Source organism: Perca fluviatilis, chromosome 15 (assembly GCF_010015445.1).
Source record: "Perca fluviatilis chromosome 15, GENO_Pfluv_1.0, whole genome shotgun sequence".
Taxonomy (NCBI): domain Eukaryota; kingdom Metazoa; phylum Chordata; class Actinopteri; order Perciformes; family Percidae; genus Perca; species Perca fluviatilis.
The window spans coordinates 36,434,174-36,455,259 of NC_053126.1; the positions used below are offsets into that span (position 1 = coordinate 36,434,174).

Sequence of the window (21,086 nt, forward strand, 5' to 3'; positions counted from 1 at the left end):
TTCTATCGTTTGTTGGTCGCAGAGGTGTCTGTTAGCAGTTAGCTCGCTTGTTAGCCACTGAACCGCAGCAGCGTGCAGGCAGAGCAAGCAGCAACCAGCTGTTGACCCGTGCAGGACTTCACCGTGAGAGGACTGTTTAGAGACCATGTTACTGTTTAGAGACCATGTGACCGGCAGGTAACGTTAACTGGTCCCTTTACACAAACAACATCATATCATAAATGATAGGGAACCCAGCATCAGAGATTATGAACTTTCCTTCATTTTCTCTGAATTAATGTTTTGATCGCGAAGGACGTCTATATTCCGATTGGTTGCTGGCGTTAGCCCGCTGTCTGGCGCTGAACCGTCATAGCTCATTACCATAAAGTTGACTTACTTTCAACTTTCTGATTGACGTGTGTGTGCGTGCGTGTGTGTCTGTGCGTGTGTGTCAGAGTATTGTTGTATGAGTATGAGTTTGGTTCTGTTTAGATGGTTCCTGTTACTTCTTTTATGGGCTCAGAACTCCTGTGACTTGTTCTCAATATTGAATAAAGTTTTTTCGCAAAATCGAGCAATGTGCAAACCCAACTTTTCCAAACTCCTCCTAGGCCGTGCGACCGATCTCCACGAAACCTGGTACGTAGCATCTCCAGAAGACTAAAAGCTATTAAAAGAATTTTGCTACGCTAAAGTATGCGCATTTGAAGACCAAACAAATTTTCTTAGCTAGCTACCAAACACATATCATATCATATCTCAGCCAAATTAAATGTTATCAGCAAAAGACTTGAGATTAATGGTCCCACCACGATGGTCTGTACCAAATTTGGCGAAGCTCGACCGTTAGGAAAATGGGAAATTTGCCACAGTAAATGCTATCAACACGAAACTTGTGATGCTTGTTCGGCATGCCGCTATGAGACTTTGTACCAAATTTGGCAAAGATCGGCCATTAGGGGGCGCTGTAGCCAACGTAGACCAGTTTCGTCCCTTCTACTCAATCAACGTTAATGGGATATTTGCATAACGGCAGAGTACCGCAGACCTTGCGGCTCACACATCTCGATATTTCACGACGTTCGCCTCCCCACCGACTCTCTGAAACCTGATATTAGAAATCTTTTTGCAGCAATGTGTCCAACCAAAGCGTCTAATGTCTTAATGTGTTTAATAAACCAAACAAAACAAATGCTGTGGATGTTGTCCCCGGTGATCCAGAAGATAAATCTGAGAAATTCAGTGGAGATATGTTAACATTATGGTTTTATTAAATATGCAGAAAAATCTACTTAATTTTGTCTGACCTGCTAATTTATACATTTCATTGTTTTGAAATCATAATCTTTATAACTTAATCTACACTTTACTTCTACTTAACTTCTTTATTTTTTACTATAGTTAGTTACTTCATAAACTTTCTTACTCTTATTTTACCTTGAATTTGACTGTGAGCAAACAACTATCAATGTGTGTGTTGTGTGTGTGTGTGTGTGTGTGTGTTTGTATGTGTGTCTGTGTGTGCTGTGTGTGTGTTTGTGTTGTCTGTTTGTGGGTGTGTGTCTATATGTGTCTGTGTTTGTGTGTGTGTGCCTTTTGTGTGTGTGTGTGTTTGTTTTGTGTGTTGTTGTGTTGTGTGTGTGTGTGTGTGTGTTTGTGTGTGTCAGAGTATGGTTGTATGAGTTTGGTTCTGTTTAGTTGATTTCTTTTATGGGCTTAGATCTAAACCAACCCATCCAATCAGAGGCAGAGTTCAAAGTTCAAAGTGTTTATTTTTGCCATTTGCTCAAGGACCAAGTACAGGCGCATTAGCATACTTTACTACGTCAGTAAATAAATCACTCGTAACTAAAAAAAGACACAACAATTTAAAAAAAGACAGCAGATAAACTAGTAAATAACAATAACTACAATAAATACAGATGATGATTGGACAGAAAGATGAGGTAGGTGTGTGTGTGTGTCTGCGCACATGTGCGTAGGGTGGGATATTTCCTTCACCATCCTGGGAAACAAAAAGTTGGCTCCCGGTCTGTGAGGGGAGATAATGGGAGTCAATGCAGGACTCCGTCTGCAGCTGCTGATTTACAAGAAGTCACAGGACTGACAGGAACTGAGCTGCAGGTTAACACCCAGAGATACAACTAACACAAGTACAAACACAGAGAGCCTTCTCTTCAACCGTTATCTAGACACACAGGACTTTCAGAAACAAGTAAACTGTTTTTCTTTTTTGCTTCTCATGCTGCAGATCTTTATTTAAATATCACAATGTTTACTTTATAAACCTTAAGATTTGACAGTCTATCTTCACAAATTGCTCTCTGAACACACTTCTGCATTTTTAATGCACTTGAGGAGTTTATGGATTATGACTTTGTTTGTGTTTAAACAACTAAAGACTTCTTCATAAACAGTCTAAAATCCTTACAGATGACACTGTACTTGTACTTTTCTGAGTATGAGAGTATGAGGGTGTGCCCTCACAGTACCTAGGTAAGGACTACTAGCCAGTCAGAAGCAGAGTATTAGAGCATGCCCTGACAGTACCTAGGTAAGGACTACTAGCCAGTCAGAAGCAGAGTATGAGGGCGTGCCCTGACAGTACCTAGGTAAGGACTACTAGCCAGTCAGAAGCAGAGTATTAGAGCATGCCCTGACAGTACCTAGGTAAGGACTACTAGCCAGTCAGAAGCAGAGTATTAGAGCATGCCCTGACAGTACCTAGGTAAGGACTACTAGCCAGTCAGAAGCAGAGTATGAGGGCGCGCCCTGACAGTGCCTAGGTAAGGACTACTAGCCAGTCAGAAGCAGAGTATGAGGGGCCCTGACAGTACCTAGGTAAGGACTACTAGCCAGTCAGAAGCAGAGTATGAGGGCGTCCCCTGACAGTACCTAGGTAAGGACTACTAGCCAGTCAGAAGCAGAGTATGAGGGCGTGCCCTGACAGTACATAGGTAAGGACTACTAGCCAGTCAGAAGCAGAGTATGAGGGCGTGCCCTGACAGTACCTAGGTAAGGACTACTAGCCAGTCAGAAGCAGAGTATGAGGGCGTGCCCTGACAGTACCTAGGTAAGGACTACTGGCCAGTCAGAAGTAGAGTATAAGGGTGTGCCCTGACAGTACCTAGGTAAGGACTACTAGCCAGTCAGAAGCAGAGTATGAGGGCGTGCCCCGACAGTACCTAGGTAAGGACTACTAGCCAGTCAGAAGCAGAGTATGAGGGCGTGCCCTGACAGTACCTAGGTAAGGACTACTAGCCAGTCAGAAGCAGAGTATGAGGGTGTGCCCTGACAGTACCTAGGTAAGGACTACTAGCCAGTCAGAAGTAGAGTATAAGGGTGTGCCCTGACAGTACCTAGGTAAGGACTACTGGCCAGTCAGAAGCAGAGTATGAGGGCGTGCCCTGACAGTACCTAGGTAAGGACTACTAGCCAGTCAGAAGCAGAGTATGAGGGCGTGCCCTGACAGTACCTAGGTAAGGACTACTAGCCAGTCAGAAGCAGAGTATGAGGGCGTGCCCTGACAGTACCTAGGTAAGGACTACTGGCCAGTCAGAAGCAGAGTATGAGGGCGTGCCCTGACAGTACCTAGGTAAGGACTACTAGCCAGTCAGAAGCAGAGTATGAGGGCGTGCCCTGACAGTACCTAGGTAAGCACTACCTAAACCTAACCCATCCAATCACAGGCAGAGTAGGGTGGGACATTCCTTCACCATCCTGGGAAACAAAAAATTGGCTCCCGGGACAGCACGATATTGTTCCATATTTTGGGTTTGGGGTTATGCAAGGACAGATAATGGGCGTCGATGCAGGACTCCGTCTGCAGATGCTGATTTACAAGAAGTCACATGACTTACAGAAAGTGAGCTGCAGGTTAACACCCAGAGATAAAACTCTGCTGCAGACAGAAGTATAAACACAGAGAGCCTGAATATCCACCTTCTCTTCAACCGTTATCTACACACAACGGGACTTTCAGAAACAAGTAAGAAACTCATTTTATCTTTTGCTTCTCATGCTGCAGATCTTTATGTTAATATCATAGCCATGGGCGTAAATCTCATCTAACACTGTTAAGTGTACTGAAAGTGTTAAGTGTATTATTTGCATTGCAATATAAATTAAAACATAACTTAATTTATTAATATTTCTTTATATTTTTCATTTGTAATTGTATGACAACAAAACATCACAGAAACACTGCAGAGCAGTTTTTAACAGTTTGGTACAAACACATTTAATCATTTTTCATCATTCCTTGAGCATCAATAACTGACTCTCTTTGTCAAATATCAGTATGTTTTGTACACATGAAATGTGCTCACTGTTTGTTGAAGTGTTGTAGTTGTATGTGGCAGATGTAGCTGCTCTCAGAACCCTCTTGGACCGAGTGGAGCCTACTTTGAAGCCAAACTGGTGTGGTGTATTTTGAAGGATGAAATCTCCTGTGACATAGTGACGTTAGTAGTTCCATAAGAACCCATTCTTATAAAGATGTTACCACATAGTCTTGATATGAGGACTTACTGTACTTACTTGGCGTTTTGGTGTACTGAAAAAGGATCTGATGTCTGTTTTTATTGGGCCACAGAAACACACATCTTTAACGTAAGAGGTCTAAATATGAGTTAGGTTCATAGGTTCACCATGCGGTCATGTTATAATTATAAAATGATTTTGCGTCCTCATATATACATAAATATTAGGTTTGGTTTGGGACAGATGATATATATATATATATATATTTAACTTTTATTAGCCACTTCATCATACATCATATTGAGCTAAACACAACTGTAAATCTTCAATATTAACCCTAATATCAGTTCACACACATAACGTTAGGCTTATCTCCGTGGTAACGTTAGTTGTAGTGGATGCATTTCTATCCAACAAGCTATTAAACAGGCTAGGTAATGTTACATTACACTAACATAGCAAACTTTTTTTATCATGACTAATTTATTAATTACTCAGCATAATTTCTATTTGAGAAAAGAAAAACTTCATCTGTTTAATGTGATTAAAATGAACCACCTACTTACATTCCACAACTAACGTTACTGTTGCGTTACTTTTGTATGTTCTCTCCTTTCTTTTCACATCTCCATGGTCCACCCAAGCAGGCAGTGGACCAAACCACTGTGAGGCAAGGGAGGGGGGACTAAAAACGTTTCTAAACTTAATTCAATTCAATTCAATTCAATTTTATTTATAGTATCAAATCATAACAAAAGTTATCTCGAGACACTTTACAGATAGAGTAGGTCTAGACCACACTCTGTAATTTCCAAAACCCCAACAATTACAGTAATTCCCTCAAGAGCAAGCATTAGCAGTGGCTATCGCGACAGTGGCAAGGAAAAACTCCCTTTTAGGAAGAAACCTTGGCAGACCCAGACTCTTGGTGAGGCGGTGTCTGATGGGCCGGTTGGGGTGTGATGAACAGTGGGCGATAATAGTCACATTAAAGGTCACAGTGATGTCGAAGGTTATCGTGGAAGTTCATGTCATAGCAGGGCACATCGTGTCATACTGAGTAGTGCTGTCCCCTATACCGTATCCAGACTACTCTGTGCATAGGAACATCACAGCAGGGCGCGTTTTGGGATGTAGTGGCGCGCTGCAGAGCATGGGTGGATGCAGCAGGATGCAGCAGGATGCAGCAGGATGCGGCGCGGATTTGCAGAGAATCACAGAGCATAGCTTCGTGCAAAGAAGAAAAAAATGAAGACTCGGGGAGTAAACTCCCCAGAGCTAGATTAGTAACAAGCAATTCTGGGACAGGATGCATACAGAAGTAACAAGTAGAGAAGAGAGAGCAGCTCAGTGTGTCATAGGAAGGAAACAGCCTCCCCTGCAGTCTAGAATTGTAATAGCATAACTAACTACGAGGAGAAGCAGGTGGGCCGGGTTCGGTGGACGCTGCAACTCCTCACTCCCTAACTATAAGCTTTGTCAAAGAGGAGGGTTTTCAGTTTACTCTTGAATGTTGGCGCGTGGTTGTCTGCCTCGAACCCAGACTGGAAGCTGGTTCCACAGAAGCCGAGCCTGATAGCTGAAGGCCCTGGCCCCCAGTCTACTTCCAGAGACTCTAGGAACCACGAGTAGCCCCGCATTCCGGGAGCGCAGTGCCCTAGTGGGACAATAAGGTACTAAGAGCTCTTCAAGGTATGATGGTGCTTGACCATTTAGAGCTTTGTAAGTCAGGAGGAGGATTTTAAATTCGATCCTAGATTTCACAGGAAGCCAATGCAGAGAAGCTAATACAGGAGAAATATGATCTCTTCTCTTAGTTCTCGTCAGAACACGTGCTGCAGCATTCTGGATCAGCGGAGAGCCTTAAGGGACTTATTTGGGCAACCTGATAATAAGGAATTGCAGTAATCTAATCTAGAAGTAACGAATGCATGGACTAGTTTTTCAGCATCATTCTGAGACAGGATATTCCTAATTTTGGCAATGTTACGAAGATGGAAAAAGGCTATTCTTGAGGTTTGTTTTAAATGGGCGTTGAAGGATATATCCTGATCAAGAATAACTCCCAAATTTCTGACAGCAGTGCTGGAGGCCAGGGCAATACCATCCAGAGTAGCTATATCTTTCGAAAACGAAGTTCGGCAGTGCGTTGGTCCTATCACAATAACTTCCGTTTTGTCTGAGTTTAACATCAGGAAGTTGTGGGTCATCCAGGATTTTATATCCTCAACACACGTTTGAAGTCTTGCTAACTGACCACTTTCATCTGGCTTAATTGACAGATATAATTGGGTATCGTCTGCGTAGCAGTGATAATTAATTGAGTGTTTCCTAATAATATGGCCTAGAGGAAGCATATATAAGGAAAATAGAATTGGTCCAAGCACTGAGCCTTGAGGACACGCGTAGCTAACTTTGGCGTGCTTGGAGGGTTTATCGTTAATGTTAACAAATTGGGATCGCTCAGAGAAATAAGACTTAAACCATCTTAGTGCAGTTCCTTTAATTCCGACTAAGTGTTCTAATCTCTGTAACAGGATTGTATGATCAATAGTGTCAAATGCAGCACTAAGATCTAGTAAAACAAGAATGGAGACAAGTCCTTTGTCTGCAGCTGTTAGAAGGTCGTTAGTAATTTTCACCAGTGCCGTCTCTGTGCTATGATTCTTTCTAAATCCTGATTGAAAGTCATCAAATAAACTGTTGCTATGTAGAAAATCACATAACTGATTAGCAACCACCTTCTCAAGGATCTTGGATAGAAAGGGAAGGTTAGATATAGGTCTATAGTTTGCTAAGACCTCAGGATCCAGGGTCGGTTTTTTCAGAAGAGGTTTTATCACAGCTATTTTAAATGACTGCGGTACATAACCTGTTAATAGAGACATATTGATCATATCTAGTAGTGAAGTGTTTACCACGGGTAACGCTTCTTTGAGTAGCCTCGTTGGGATGGGGTCCAAGAGACAGGTAGATGGCTTAGCTGAGGATATCTTTAACATTAATTGTTGAAGGTCTATAGGATAAAAGCAGTCTAAGTATATGTCGGCCTAGTCGTTCGTTCTAGCGGCGTCCTGTATTTAAAGATGAACTGTTAGAAGTTGAGGGCAAAAGGTGATTAATTTTATCTCTAATTGTTATAATTTTATCATTGAAGAAGCTCATGAAGTCATCACTACTCAGAGCTAGAGGAATAGATGGCTCAGTAGAGCTATGACTGTCTGTCAGCCTGGCTACAGTGCTGAAAAGAAACCTTGGGTTGTTCTTATTTTCTTCTATTAGTGAAGAGTAATAGTCTGATCTGGCTTTTCTTAAGGCCTTCCTATAGGTTTTGAGACTTTCTTGCCAATCCAGACGGGATTCTTCCACTTTGGTGGAGGCGCCACTTACCCTCGAGGTTTGCGAGACTTGTTTCAATCTGCGGAGTTTGTTCGTTATACCAAGGAGCTGTTTTCCTTCGCTTCATCGTCTTCTTTTTGAGAGGAGCGACAGAGTCCAAGGTCGTCCGTAGGCAAGTCGCAGCACCGTCCACAAATGCATCAACCCGAGAGGGACTGAGGTTAACATAGAGGTCCTCTGTTATTCTAAGGCACGACATAGAGTCAAATGCTGTTGTAATATCTTCCTTAAATTTAGCTATAGCACTGTCAGATAGGCATCTAGTGTAGAAGCCTTTATCTAGTTTAGTATGGTCAGGTAGCAAGAATTCAAAAGTAATTAAAAAATGATCTGATAATACCAAATTCTGCGGGAAATATTATTAAATCCTCAATCTCAATACCATATGCCAGCACAAGGTTGAGGGTGTGGTTAAAACAGTCGCTCGCCTTGTGCACAGTCTGACTGAAACCGATTGAATCCAGTAATGTGTTGAAAGCAGTAGTAAGGCTATTGCTGTCAACGTCCACATGGATATTAAAATCACCTACAATAAGTACTTTGTCTGATTTAAGGACTACACTTGATAAAAACTCTGAGAATTCAGATAAAAATTCAGAATACGGACCTGGAGCTCGGTAGACAACAACAAATATAATTGGCTGTTCTGATTTCCATGTTGGATGTTCGAGATTAAGAACAAGGCTTTCAAAAGAGTTATAATTCAGTTTGGGTTTAGGATTAATTAACAGGATTGAATCAAATATGGCTGCAACTCCCCCTCCTCGGCCTGAGCCTCTAGGAATTTGAGTATTAATATGACTGGGAGGAGTCGCTTCATTTAGACTAACATATTCTTCATGGCCCAGCCATGTTTCAGTAAGACAGAATAGATCAATTTGATTATCAGATATCAATTCATTTACTAGTGCTGCTTTAGAAGACAGAGATCTGATATTTAGTAATCCACATCTAATTTTCCTATCCTTTTCTATCATTGCAGTGGTAGTTTTAATTCCAATTAGGTTGTTAAGTATTGCCCCTCTATTCACCACTTTGTGTGGTCTGTTGTTGATTATAATTGGAATAGTACCAGTACTACATGTTACTGGAATAGTACTAGTACTACACGTTACTGGAATAACACTAGTACTACATGTTATCCTGCAGAAAACATTTTCAGATTCATCCACTGGTATAGTGCTATCAGGATCAATGCCTGGGGGACATGAATCTGTGATATTTTCAACATAATGTCAATACTTGCCTTTCAGTGTGGTCGTTATGTTGTCAGATAGCATCCTGGCTCCGTGTCGGTTTGGGTGGAGACCATCACGCTTCAGCAGGTTGGGCATCTCCCAGAACAAGTTGAAGTTGTCGACATAGGGAATGCTCAGGGAAGTGCAGAGTGGTTCCAGCCAGGTGTGGAGCCAGAACAGTCTGGACCATCTCTCCGCACCCTTCCTGTAGGTGGGTAGAGGCCCAGAGATGACAATCCGTTTTCCTGTGCCCATCAGGGTGGAGAGGAGAGTGGTGAAGTCTTCCTGGAGTGCTATCGACCGTCTCTCTCTGATGTCGTTTGTGCCCACATGCACGATGATGTTGTCGACGTTGGCGGGCGAGGATGCCGGGAAGTTTGTGCTGGATGTCACGGACCTTGGCACCGGGGAAGCAGTAGACCTTGGAGGGACCGCTAGGTAAAGGGGGAATGTGGAGGTCTCTTACCATGGAGCTTCCGATGACCAGCGTGGAGGTTGATGAGTCCGAGGGGGGAGAGTCCGCCCTCAATGGGCGCGTCGACTGTGTGGCTGGACCAGGATGAGCTGCGTGGGGACGTTGCAGAGAAGGGAACTCCTCGTCGTTCGTCAGAATGCTGTAGCGGTTTTCTAGTTGTAGGGGTTGGGCTGGGGCTGAGCGTTGTCCTGACCGCCTGCTCTGGTGCTTGCTTACACGCCATGGCTCAGGTTGGTGTGGAGTGGAGCTGGTCGGCAGAGCTGGCTGGGTCCTCGGCAGAAGCCGAGGAGAGACAACAGGGACAGAGGTTGTATTAGTGCGTGGTGGGGTGAGAGTAGTGCAGGGCACAGTGGAATCAAAACATCCGTCAGTGTGTGTGTGGGGGGAACTTCCAATGATAATGGAGTCGAGGAACTCTTCACTTGCCTTGATCTGGTGGAGAGTCGATATTCTGGCTTCAAGTTCCACTATCTTCTGGCTGAACAGGAGGCACGAGTCACAGCCAGGTGAACAGCTGAGGGGGGGCATCGTGTAGCTTGCTAGTTTAGCTAGTAGCAACGTTGATGGAGGCCTTCTCCTAAAACCTAAAAACCTTCACAAGTCGAAATACAATACAGGTGCTGCTGCTTGTATACAGCTAGTAGACAGCTGTGGATAGCTTCCGTTACTGCACCAAAATATGGAATAGATTCGATTTCCCAGGAGGCAAAATCCTGAGTGGTTCGCTTTTACTCCCGCTAGCAGGCAGGCTAACTAGCCGTTAGCACAACAAATACCTAGACGTTAGCTAACGGAGCGGAGGAAAGTTTTGCAAACAACGGAGAAACTGCTGCCAGACAGGTCCTGTTAAAATACAGCTAAACGGTGTAATTAGTAACTGTATTTCGTTGTGGAGGACTTAAAATCGCAAGACTTAGGAGAGGTCTTGGTATTGTGCATGCTGACTCACTGAAATATCTTACTGGGACACTTGATGGAACTGAGCCATCGTTCATCGTACTTAAAGCTCCATTGTGTAAGAATTTCTCCTATCTAGTGGTGAAATTGTATTTGACAACCAGTGTTGCCACAGTTACTTTGAAAAAGTAACTTAGTTACTTTACAGATTACTTGATTTTAAAAGTAACTTAGTTACTTTACAGATTACTTGATTTTAAAAGTAACGAAGTTAGAAGTTAGTTACAAGTTACTTTATTAGTTACATGCAGAAGCTGCCTCAACATAAAAATCACAACCGGTTTACTGTGAGGCAGCTCAGCGTGGCCAGTAGTAGGATCTGGTTTATTATGGCACCAAAGAGAGCCAGTCAGCAGTGTTTAAGGGCAGCATTTCCTCTACAACATAGGCCTACTGCCCGACCAACTTCTTCAACTCTCCTCCATTTACTGGTTTTGCACCGAAGTCCAGCTTTTGTTGTTTGGGTGGTGGGGGACCTCCTGCTCTCTGCTTCCCACCACCTGCTGGGACTTGCTCTGTAGGTTTGACTGCAGTGCTGCAACTCCAAATGGTTCTTCAAATGTGACGTAGTGTTTTTGTAGCTAGAGAGCACTTAGTCGCCACCAGCACAGAGTGTACAACCAACCTTAATATTGCCGTCTCTAGCTGACCCAAACTCTAAATAGTGACTGGATCTCCATCTCTCTCCTCCCTCCATTGTTGTTTACGTTTGTGTCGCTGCGTGGTACACGTGACCTGTTGTCAGTACCCGATCCGTTCCACCGGCACGATCCGTTCTGCGCATGTGCAAGATGACACGTATGCCATGACGTAGGCGCAGATGATAATGCTGCGCTCATGCCACCACCACTTCGGAATAACGGCACCGCTTCCACCTGCACGATCCGTTCTGCGCATGCTCAAGATGTTAGTTTAGCTAACGGTTAATTTGGCTAACCGCTAGCTGATTGTAGCGGTCTGCCGTTACCCTCCACAGTTAAGCTAACGTTAGCTAGTTTAGCTAACAGCTAATTCGGCTAACCGCTAGCTGAGACAGCATGTAAACTTTAAAAGACCCTCAAAATAAAACTTGAAAATATACGTTAACATATATAACGGCAGTTACGTCAGTTCTACTTTACTTGTGCTCATTTAAAATACAATCACTCAATACTTGTCTTTATTGTTATTACTGTAAAGTCACTCAATACTTGTCTTTATTGTTATTACTGTAAAGTCTTAATTTAGCTGTGGTGCCTGTTATTCCGAGGTGGAATGAACGCAGTATTATCATCTGCGCCTACGTCATGGCATACGTGTCATCTTGCACATGCGCAGAACGGATCGTGCCGGTGGAACGGATCGGGTACTGACACCTGTCCTCATGCTGAAAACGTGACTTGTCGCATACGTGACTTCACTCCCCAAGACGCAAGAAGAAAGCAAAAATATCTATTTTTACTAAGGAAAATGACATAGTAACGCACAGTGACTTGGATAAGTAACTTTAATCTGGTTACTGGTTTGGAAATAGCAACGCGTTAGATTACTCGTTACTGAAAAAAGTGCTCAGATTAGAGTAATGCGTTACTAGTAACGCGTTACGTGGCATCACTGTTGACAACCAACTGAATTTTACTTTCTTTGGCTTTAGGAAGGTGGCGTGTATGTTTACGCAAAGTCATGATGCCATGTTGGCTGTTTTGTAAACTTACGAACTGTCCACTGCTGTTGTGTAAACTTACCAACTGTAACACACACGCTGTAAGAAGTTAGACTCTGAACACCACAGGATGGAGCTAACACACACACTGTAAGAAGTTAGACTCTGAACACCACAGGATGGAGCTAACACACACACTGTAAGAAGTTAGACTCTGAACACCACAGGATGGAGCTAACACACACTGTAAGAAGTTAGACTCTGAACACCACAGGATGGAGCTAACACACACTGTAAGAAGTTAGACTCTGAACACCACAGGATGGAGCTAACACACACACTGTAAGAAGTTAGACTCTGAACACCACAGGATGGAGCTAACACACACACTGTAAGAAGTTAGACTCTGAAAACCACAGGATGGAGCTAACACACACGCTGTAAGAAGAAAGTTATACTTCCCGTCTGAACCCAAACTGAGTTTGTTTCACAGAGAATAACGTATTTAGGGCCCGAGCGCCGACAGCGGCGAAGGCCCTATTGAAACTGAAGGAATTGGTCTTTCTTTCTATTGTTTTTCCCGTCAAATGAATGGCCTTTTTGAGGGCTTAACACATTAAAAAACTCACTACATTTGGCGGTCGAATCAAGTCTGGTGAACATTTACGTATTTTAAGGGTTTCGTGAATAGGCGCACAAAAATAGCTCGCTAGCGCCCCCTAGAAAGTAAAAAAAGAAAAATTGAGCCCCTGCAGTGCGTTTAACGTAGACTCACGAAACTTGGTGCACATATGTAACATGTCAAGATGTACAAAAGACTTCATTAGAGCCATACCTTAAACCCAACAGGAAGTCCGCCATTTTGATTTCAAAGTTCGAAATTACTGCGATTTTGGCCATTTCCACATGTCGTACTTTAACGAACTCCTCCTAGAGATTTCATCCAATCAACTTCAAACTCGGTCTGTGTCATCTTAAGATGTTAAAGATGAAAAGTTGTTAAAAGAAAAACTTTTCGTCATAGGGCGTGGCCGTGGCGGGGCGGCCATTTTGTGCATTTCGCCGCCGAAACAGGAAGTGGGTGTAACTCGAGTGTACGTTGTCCGATTACCTCAAAACTTTTCAGGATTCATAAGAACAGGAAGTAGGCCTAAAAGTCAAGGTGCTATACTTTAACGAACTCCTCCTAGAGATTTCATCTGATGGACTTCAAACTTGGTCTGTACCATCCCAACACCTTAACGATGAAAAGTTATTAAAAAGAAAAACTTTTCGTCAGACGGTGTGGGCGTGGCGTGGCGGCCATTTTGAGAAAGAAGTTGTTGTAACTTGAGTGTACGTTGTCGTATCTGCCCGAAATTTCTCAAGATTGTCAAGGGTCCAGGCCTGAGGACACCTACAGACCAAAATTGACTTTTGGTCATAGCGCCCCCCGCTGGCACCATTAAATGTGCCTTATATGACAAACATCATCCGATTTACGTGAAACTCATTATGGGGTCTACATGTGATACTGAGCCGCCCCCTATACTTTAACCACGCCCACTTACTCTGGCCACGCCCCCTTTCACAACATTTGAACCGTTTAAGGTAGAGTCTTGTGTGAGGTGTCATTGAACTCAGCAGGGACTACATTTTTCATTGGTGATGGCTTGGCCCGCCCCTAAGATTTAGCCACATGCCCTTTTATAACTAAAGACCTGATTGATGTAAACCCTTGTGTGAGGTATCATTAAACTCAGCAGAGACTTCCATCTTCATTGGTGATGGTTTGGCCCGCCCCCTATGTTCAAGCCACGCCCCCTTTCATACATGCTGACCCATCTAAGGTAGAGTCTTGTGTGAGGCATCATTGAACTCAGCAGAGACTTCCTTCTTCATTGGTGATGGTTTGACCCGCCCCCTATGCTTTAGCCACGCCCCTTTTCACAGCAAATGAACCGTATGACGTAGAGTCTTGAGTGAGGTATCGTTGAACTCAGCGGGGAGTTCCCTTTTCCTTGTTGAGAATTTGCGGTGTCTGAGTGCCGCGCAAATGCACAGTCGCAAGTAGCGGCGTCCGCCGGTAACCCCGACGCGCGCAGAGGCGCGAGGGCCCGTCCATCACTGCTCGCAGCTTTAATTAGGGCCCGAGCGCCAACAGCGGCGAAGGCCCTATTGAAACTGAAGGAATTATAATTTTCCCGTCAAATTAATTGGCTTTTTGAGGGGCTTAACATATTCAAAAACTCACCAAATTTGGTGGTCGCATCAAGGCTGGTGAAAATTTACATATTTTAAGGGTTTCGGAAATAGGCGCACATAAATGGCTCGCTAGTGCCCCCTAGGAAGTTAAAAAAATTGAGCCCTTGCAGTGCGTTTAACGTAGACTCACGAAACTTGGTAGACATATGCAGCATGTCAAGATGTACCCTAAACCCAACAGGAAGTCCGCCATTTTTAATTGAAAGTTCGAAATTAGTGCAATTTTGGCCATTTCCACATACTTTAACGAATTCCTCCTAGAGATTTCATCCGATCAACTTCAAACTCGGTCTGTGCCATGTTAAGATGTTAAAGATGAAAAGTTGTTAAAAGAAAAACTTTTCGTCATAGGGTGTGGCCGTGGCGGCCATTTTGTGCGTTTCGCCGCCGAAACAGGAAGTTGGTGTAACTTGAGTATACGTTGTCCGATTACCTCGAAACTTTTCAGGATTCATAAAAGTCCAACCCTGACGACAAATAAAGGCCGATATTTACTTAAAGTCATAGCGCCCTCTAGTGTCAACAGAAAGTAGGCCTAAAAGTCAAGGTGCTATACTTTAACGAACTCCTCCTAGAGATTTCATCCGATGGACTTCAAACTTGGTCTGTACCATCCCAACACCTTAAAGGAACACGCCGACTTATTGGGAATTTAGCTTATTCACCGTAACCCCCAGAGTTAGACAAGTCCATACATACCCTTCTCATCTCCGTGCGTGCTGTAAAGCTGTCTGACGGCTCCAGCGGCATCAGGCCAGCACAGATCCTGCAGGTGAACGGTTCCAGTAATCCTACTGCTCCGAATAAGTGACAAAATAACTCCAACATGTTCCTATTTACATGTTGTGATTTGTAGAGTCACAGCGTGTACAAAAAACAACGTAACATGAGACACAGCCGTCTTCTAACTGTAAACAAACCGGGAACTATATTCTCAGGCGGAAGAATATAGTACTTGGGCGGAGTGATATGCTCGCAGCAAGCCTGTCTGAGAATATAGTTCCCGGTTTGTTTACTTTAGAAGATGGCTGTGTCTCATGTAGTTATTTTTGTACATGCTCTACTCTACAAATCACAACATGTAAATAGGAACATGTTGGTGTTATTTGTGTCGCACTTTGGAATAATTTGGAGCAGTAGGCTAGTTGGAACCAGTTACCTGCAGGATCGTGCTTAAGCTAATAACGCTGGAGCCGTCGAACAGCGTTACAGACATGTAGATGAGAAGGGTATTATATGGACTGGGGCATGAATACCAGTCGGCGTATTCTTTAACAATGAAAAGTTATTAAAAGAAAAACTTTTCGTCAGACGGTGTGGGCATGGCGGCCATTTTGAGTGTTTAACGATGAACAAAGAAGTTGTTGTAACTTGAGTGTATGTTGTCGTATCTGTCCGAAATTTCTCACGATTGACAAGGGTCCGGGCCTGAGGACACCTACAAGCCAAAATTGACTTTTGGTCATAGCTGGCAACAGGAAATGCGCCTTATATGACAAACATCATCTGATGTACATGAAACTTAGAATGTGTGGTCTACATGTGAAACTGAGCCGCCCCCTACAATATGACCACGCCCTCATAACATTTGAACCATTTAAGGTAGAGTCTTGTGTGAGGTGTCATTGAAGCAGAGACTTCCTTCTTCATTGGTGATGGTTTGGCCCGCCCCCTATGATTAAGCCACGCCCCTTTCATAACATTTCAACCTTGGTGATGGTTTGACCCGCCCCCAGCTTTAGTCATGCACCCTTTTATAACTAATGATCCGTTTGATGTAGACCCTTATGTGAGGTATCATTGAACTCAGCAGAGACTTCCTTTTTTATTGGTAAAGGTTTGGCCCGCCCCTATACTTTGGCCACGCCCCCTTTCACAGCTAATGAACCGTATGACGTAGAGTTGTGTGAGGTAGGGCTGGGCGATATATCGATATAAACAAATATATCGATATATTTTTAAATGAGATATGGAATTAGACCATATCGCATATATCGATATAGTTCAAATGTGATCCTTGCTCCCATAGATATGTCGCCGTGAGGTTCTAAACATATCGTCAAAACCCGCCGCCATCTTGGAACAGGGGCGGGAAGCCATTCAGATCAACGCTAAAGATGCCGGACTTTTGTACTGCTTAATTATGTTCGATAGAGGAAATGAAAAGAACAAACCGCAATGGATAACATTTAACAGGTGACAATGTGTTTTATGATTATATATGCCCCTTCGACCAGCAATCTGAGCTCCGGCGGCGGCGGAGGCGGAGAGCCCCGTGGGCCGCCGCAGCGTCTTCCTTCGGCAAAAACACAGCTTCGCTTCGCTGCTGCGCGGTCCCCGCTGATCCAGATCGGACCAGCCAAAGACAGAGTGGTGATCGGTAGGATCTTACACGTAGTCCAGGACGAACTGTATGTCGATATAGGCGGAAAGTTCCACTAAGTTTGCCGGCGGGAGGCGGACTGAAAGAAGCTACAGCGGGGCAGCAACCGTCTGCGGCTGCAGGATCTGGAGCTCAGTGCCCGTTAAAATTACATGTAACGCATAAATACATACAGAAATAAATAGTGGAGGAATGAGCCTGGACATTTCAGTCTGTTTAAACTTCACCTTGAAGCAGAAACTCTTAGTTCAGAAGGGTGAAGTTTCCGTTTGGACTCAGATCTGTGAACCCGATCATAATAAATATTCTTTGTATTAACACATTAATTAGTTTCTTTGTTTTGTAGTCGATAGTTCATCTTTTAGTTTACTTAAGTGGAAGCAGTATCAAGTGGAAGAATGGGACTATAACCTAGGCTTACAGGCATGAGGCATTACATTTTGAACAAAGTAGATTATATTAATATCAAAAGCTTAATTGACCTTTGGAACGAATCACAAATAGCCTATGGAGCTTTGATTTCAAAAAAGTTACTCCTGTTATACAGTATTTAGGTTTACATTTTATTGTTATTTGAACAGCTGAGCATTTAATCATGAACCAGGTGAAGAAACCGGTTTATTATTTATTTGATTTTGCAACTGTTTCTATGAAACTACTTGTGACATGTCATATTTGATTTGGGCTTTGACTGAACATTTTGCTCTCAATTCGCGGAAAAAAATATCGGGATATATATCGTATATCGATATTCAGCCAAAATATATCGGGATATGACTTTTGGTCCATATCGCCCAGCCCTAGTGTGAGGTATCGTTGAACTCAACGGGGAGTTCCCTTTTCATTGGTGCCGATTCGCGGTGTCTGAGTGCCGCGCAAATGCACGGTCGCAAGGAGCGGTGTCCGCTGGTAACCCCGACGCGCGCAGAGGCGCGAGGGGCCATCCATCGCTGCTCGCAGCTTTAATTATGATTTGATACTATAAATAAAATTGTATTTAATTGAATTAAAAACCACCCTGATATTTCTTCCATGTTGTGTTGTCTGTGTTGCAGACATGGCGTTCCCTCGGCTATCTGCCTCCATGCTGTTGGCTTCATTGGTCCTTCTCTACTGGACAACGTCCTCAGCTTGGTCACATGACCCCACATCCTCCATCGTCTCACCCCCCTACAGGGTGAAGAGGGCAATGGCTTCCGGCACCAGAGAGAAAGCAGATAAATCTTTGGAAGTGGCTAATAGCGTCCTGACTGGCATCAAAGAAGTGATTGAAAAGATTGAAATCAAAAAGTTGTCAGCTGTGATAAAGAGTCTCTCCAACGTTGCCATCTTGGCGGCTGTCATCGGAGAGATGGTCTTTGCTGCTGTCAACATTGCCTTGATCTTCATCCCTCAGGAAGACGAGGTGCTGTATGGGTTTGCTGAAGTGAACAGAAAGCTGGACTCTATCTCCATCCAGATCTCCAACCTGGCAACAGACGTAGAATGGTTTAACTACGCCAGCGTCTACTCTCAAGACGAGCTCCACATCCTCAACTCCTGGAAGAAGTTCAATGAGCTTCTTCAGAACAGCAAGTTGGTAACAAATGAAGAGCAGAAACTCAGACTGGCTGAGATATTCACCAACTACTATGAGAACACAGGAACTGAGGCCAGTGTGGCCAACCTCTATCATTACCTAACAGTCAAAGGCACGTCTCTCAGTGGAAACCTCAATGAACTGCTGAGGAAGAAGTTTAAATGTGACTTTCAAGAGATCGGCAAATATAACATCTATTTCAGCAGTTTGCTGTGGAAGGGGATGATGCTGAACCAGTTCTACTGGAAACTAATCGGGTTGGATTCATCAGGTATAGAAGCTAAACACACCCAGATGTTCAGTAAAGTTTACACAGCTCAGATATCAGCTATGGAATACTGCCTGACCAACCACATGCAGTATGTGAAGGAAGACGTGGTGGAGATCAGGAAAGGATTCAGTGCTGACAACAAAGAAGTCATCGCTGATAAGGTGAAAGAGTTTCTGGATAAGAAGTACAACTGGTACAACTGGGTGGTGCTGGTGTACAACACAGACCAGGCTGATTATTACATACTATATAATCTGACTAAGATTACAGAGGACACAATCACCATCGCTGTGGGATACACTCTTATAGCAGATGAAAGGAATGATCACGTTATCCAAGGAGCTGATGAATGCTTTCAATCAAGTCAATTATGTGAAAGTAACACAGCACAAAACTGTAAGTATACGCCAAAGAACCCTAATCCATATATGGCCAGCAGTAAGGAATTGACCTTCACAGATTACGCTAAAGCGACACATGCTGCCTATGGAGAAGAGTTTGCTGTGGCTCCAGCACCCTTTCACCAAAATGACTGTTGGTGGTATCGTAGTTATTATAGACAGATTTCCATCTATTCCTCCCGGAGGTTGCCTCTCTGCCAAGGTGAAACATGTATCACCAATGGATGGTGCAAGCGGCTGCTGGACTCCAATGAATGGATGTGTAATTGTTGGGAGGGTTACTATGGTAAGAGATGTGAAGAGAGAATCCCAATTGGCAACGCTACAGCAATTCCTTTACAAGCTGTACCTGACATCAGCACCATTGACACAAAACTGAAAATGATGGAGATCAAACTGGAAGAGATTCTCAAGTCTATCAATGAAACATGTAGTGGCTAATAGGAGATATCTGCAGACCGCTGACAGACAACAGGAATGATGACTTACTGCTAACGGACAAACTGACACACATCAACTGACTGAGCATCTGAGAACGGCACCATGAAGGAAGGACAAGTAAACAATGCTCATTAAAGACTAAATTATGTTCAGGCAACAACTCTAGTCTGTAAAACCTCCTCCCAACAGTGAAGCATGTCGGGGTCAGAGATGAGTGAGATGATGAGTTGGTCTGTTGTTCTGTCTTCATTTCCGTGAATCTGTCCAGCTGATGTCAACACGACCCAAACAGTCACTATACTATACTATGTACTATATACTATGTACTATATACTATACTATTCACTATACAGGAAATACACCAGGTTTAAATATAATAATCAGAATATTAATGTCCCATTTTATTCTGACTACAAAGTTTATTTCAGTTTTAAACCATACATACAAACCAACCACCATAGTTGTTTCTTTTGATTAATTAAAAGCTTGAAGTTGCTGCAGTCTGTTCCAGCTCAGTGTAACTCTGTTGTTCTTCATACGACCACCAGATGGAAATAATGGGACAAGAAACTAATAAAAGATGTACTGCATATCGTTGTCTTTGTACTACTCTGCACAATGACAATTAAATTGAATCTAATCTAATCTAATAAAAGATTTAATTATTAACTAAAGACTCGCTCCTTGTTTTTTTTGTCAAAAAACGTGTGAATATTATGATTTGTTTGAATAAAATGCAGAAATAACCGTGGACAGACGACCACCTTTATGGAGGACTAAAAATGACATAAGGAAAAATAAATAAATAAAAGTAGAAATAAATAAATAAATGCAGAAATATAGTGAAAATAAATACATTTTGGTAACATAAATGGCTATTTCTGTATTTTTTACATGTATTTATTTATTTATGCATTTCTATATGTATTCATTTATGTATTTATACATTTATTTATATATTTCTGTATTTATTTATTTATTTATACATTTATTTATTTATACATGTATTTATTTCTGTATTTCCACATTTCTACATTACATTTCTACATGCAATAATAACATTTTAACATCAGATATCAAACATGACTTGCAAAACAGCTCATAAAGTATGCATTTTGATTTCTTGGTGGTTTGCCAGGTGAAAAGGGTAAACTTCCCATCATAGTTGTCCCTCTGTTGTCAAACTTTCAGAATTATCAAGGTATTTTCATTCAAAGTTAGCTTGCGCTACCTGCTTTGTAGCTCACTGTACCATTTAAGCCCACCTTGAAAAAAAGGCATTTAAAAAAAATATTTAGCCCACCCAAACCATTTATTGTGTCTTAATTTGTAGATTGATGTAAAATGAATCAGAAAACATTTAGTGTACATCAGTGTTCAAATTATCTTTTTGTCTTCAAGGGGGTCTCTCTATCTCATAAAAAAAGTTGGCACACCCTGCTCATAGCCTAACAAGGCTATACAATTAAATAACCTAGGTGCGATGTATGCACACAGCAGAGTCTTTTGCCACGAGTCCAAGTCAAGTCTCTGGCCATCTGATCTTTCCCATAAATCTTATGAATTCAAAGCATGTCCAGACACTATAGTAT

The 21,086-nt window shown here is 42.8% G+C and overlaps 1 protein-coding gene across 2 annotated transcripts; it reads left to right on the plus strand.

Moving 5' to 3' along the window:
* The first annotated feature begins 2,187 nt into the window (after nt 1–2,187).
* Nucleotides 2,188–20,156, plus strand: LOC120574787 (cephalotoxin-like protein). 2 transcript variants are annotated; one of them, XM_039825239.1, is made up of 2 exons: nt 2,188–2,197; nt 17,858–20,156. In XM_039825239.1, exon 2 carries the CDS (start codon nt 17,860–17,862, stop codon nt 19,492–19,494), a length of 1,635 nt encoding a protein of 544 aa, XP_039681173.1. In that variant the 5' UTR covers nt 2,188–2,197; nt 17,858–17,859; the 3' UTR covers nt 19,495–20,156. The 2 variants fall into 2 exon arrangements, with proteins under 2 accessions (XP_039681173.1, XP_039681171.1); XM_039825237.1 differs by lacking the exon at nt 2,188–2,197 and adding an exon at nt 3,840–3,970.
* The last annotated feature ends 930 nt before the right edge of the window (nt 20,157–21,086 follow it).

Coding starts and splice junctions, on each gene's coding strand:
- LOC120574787 (XM_039825239.1), top strand. CDS start 17,860: ATGGCGTTCCCTCGGCTATCTGCCTCCATGCTGTTGGCTTCATTGGTC.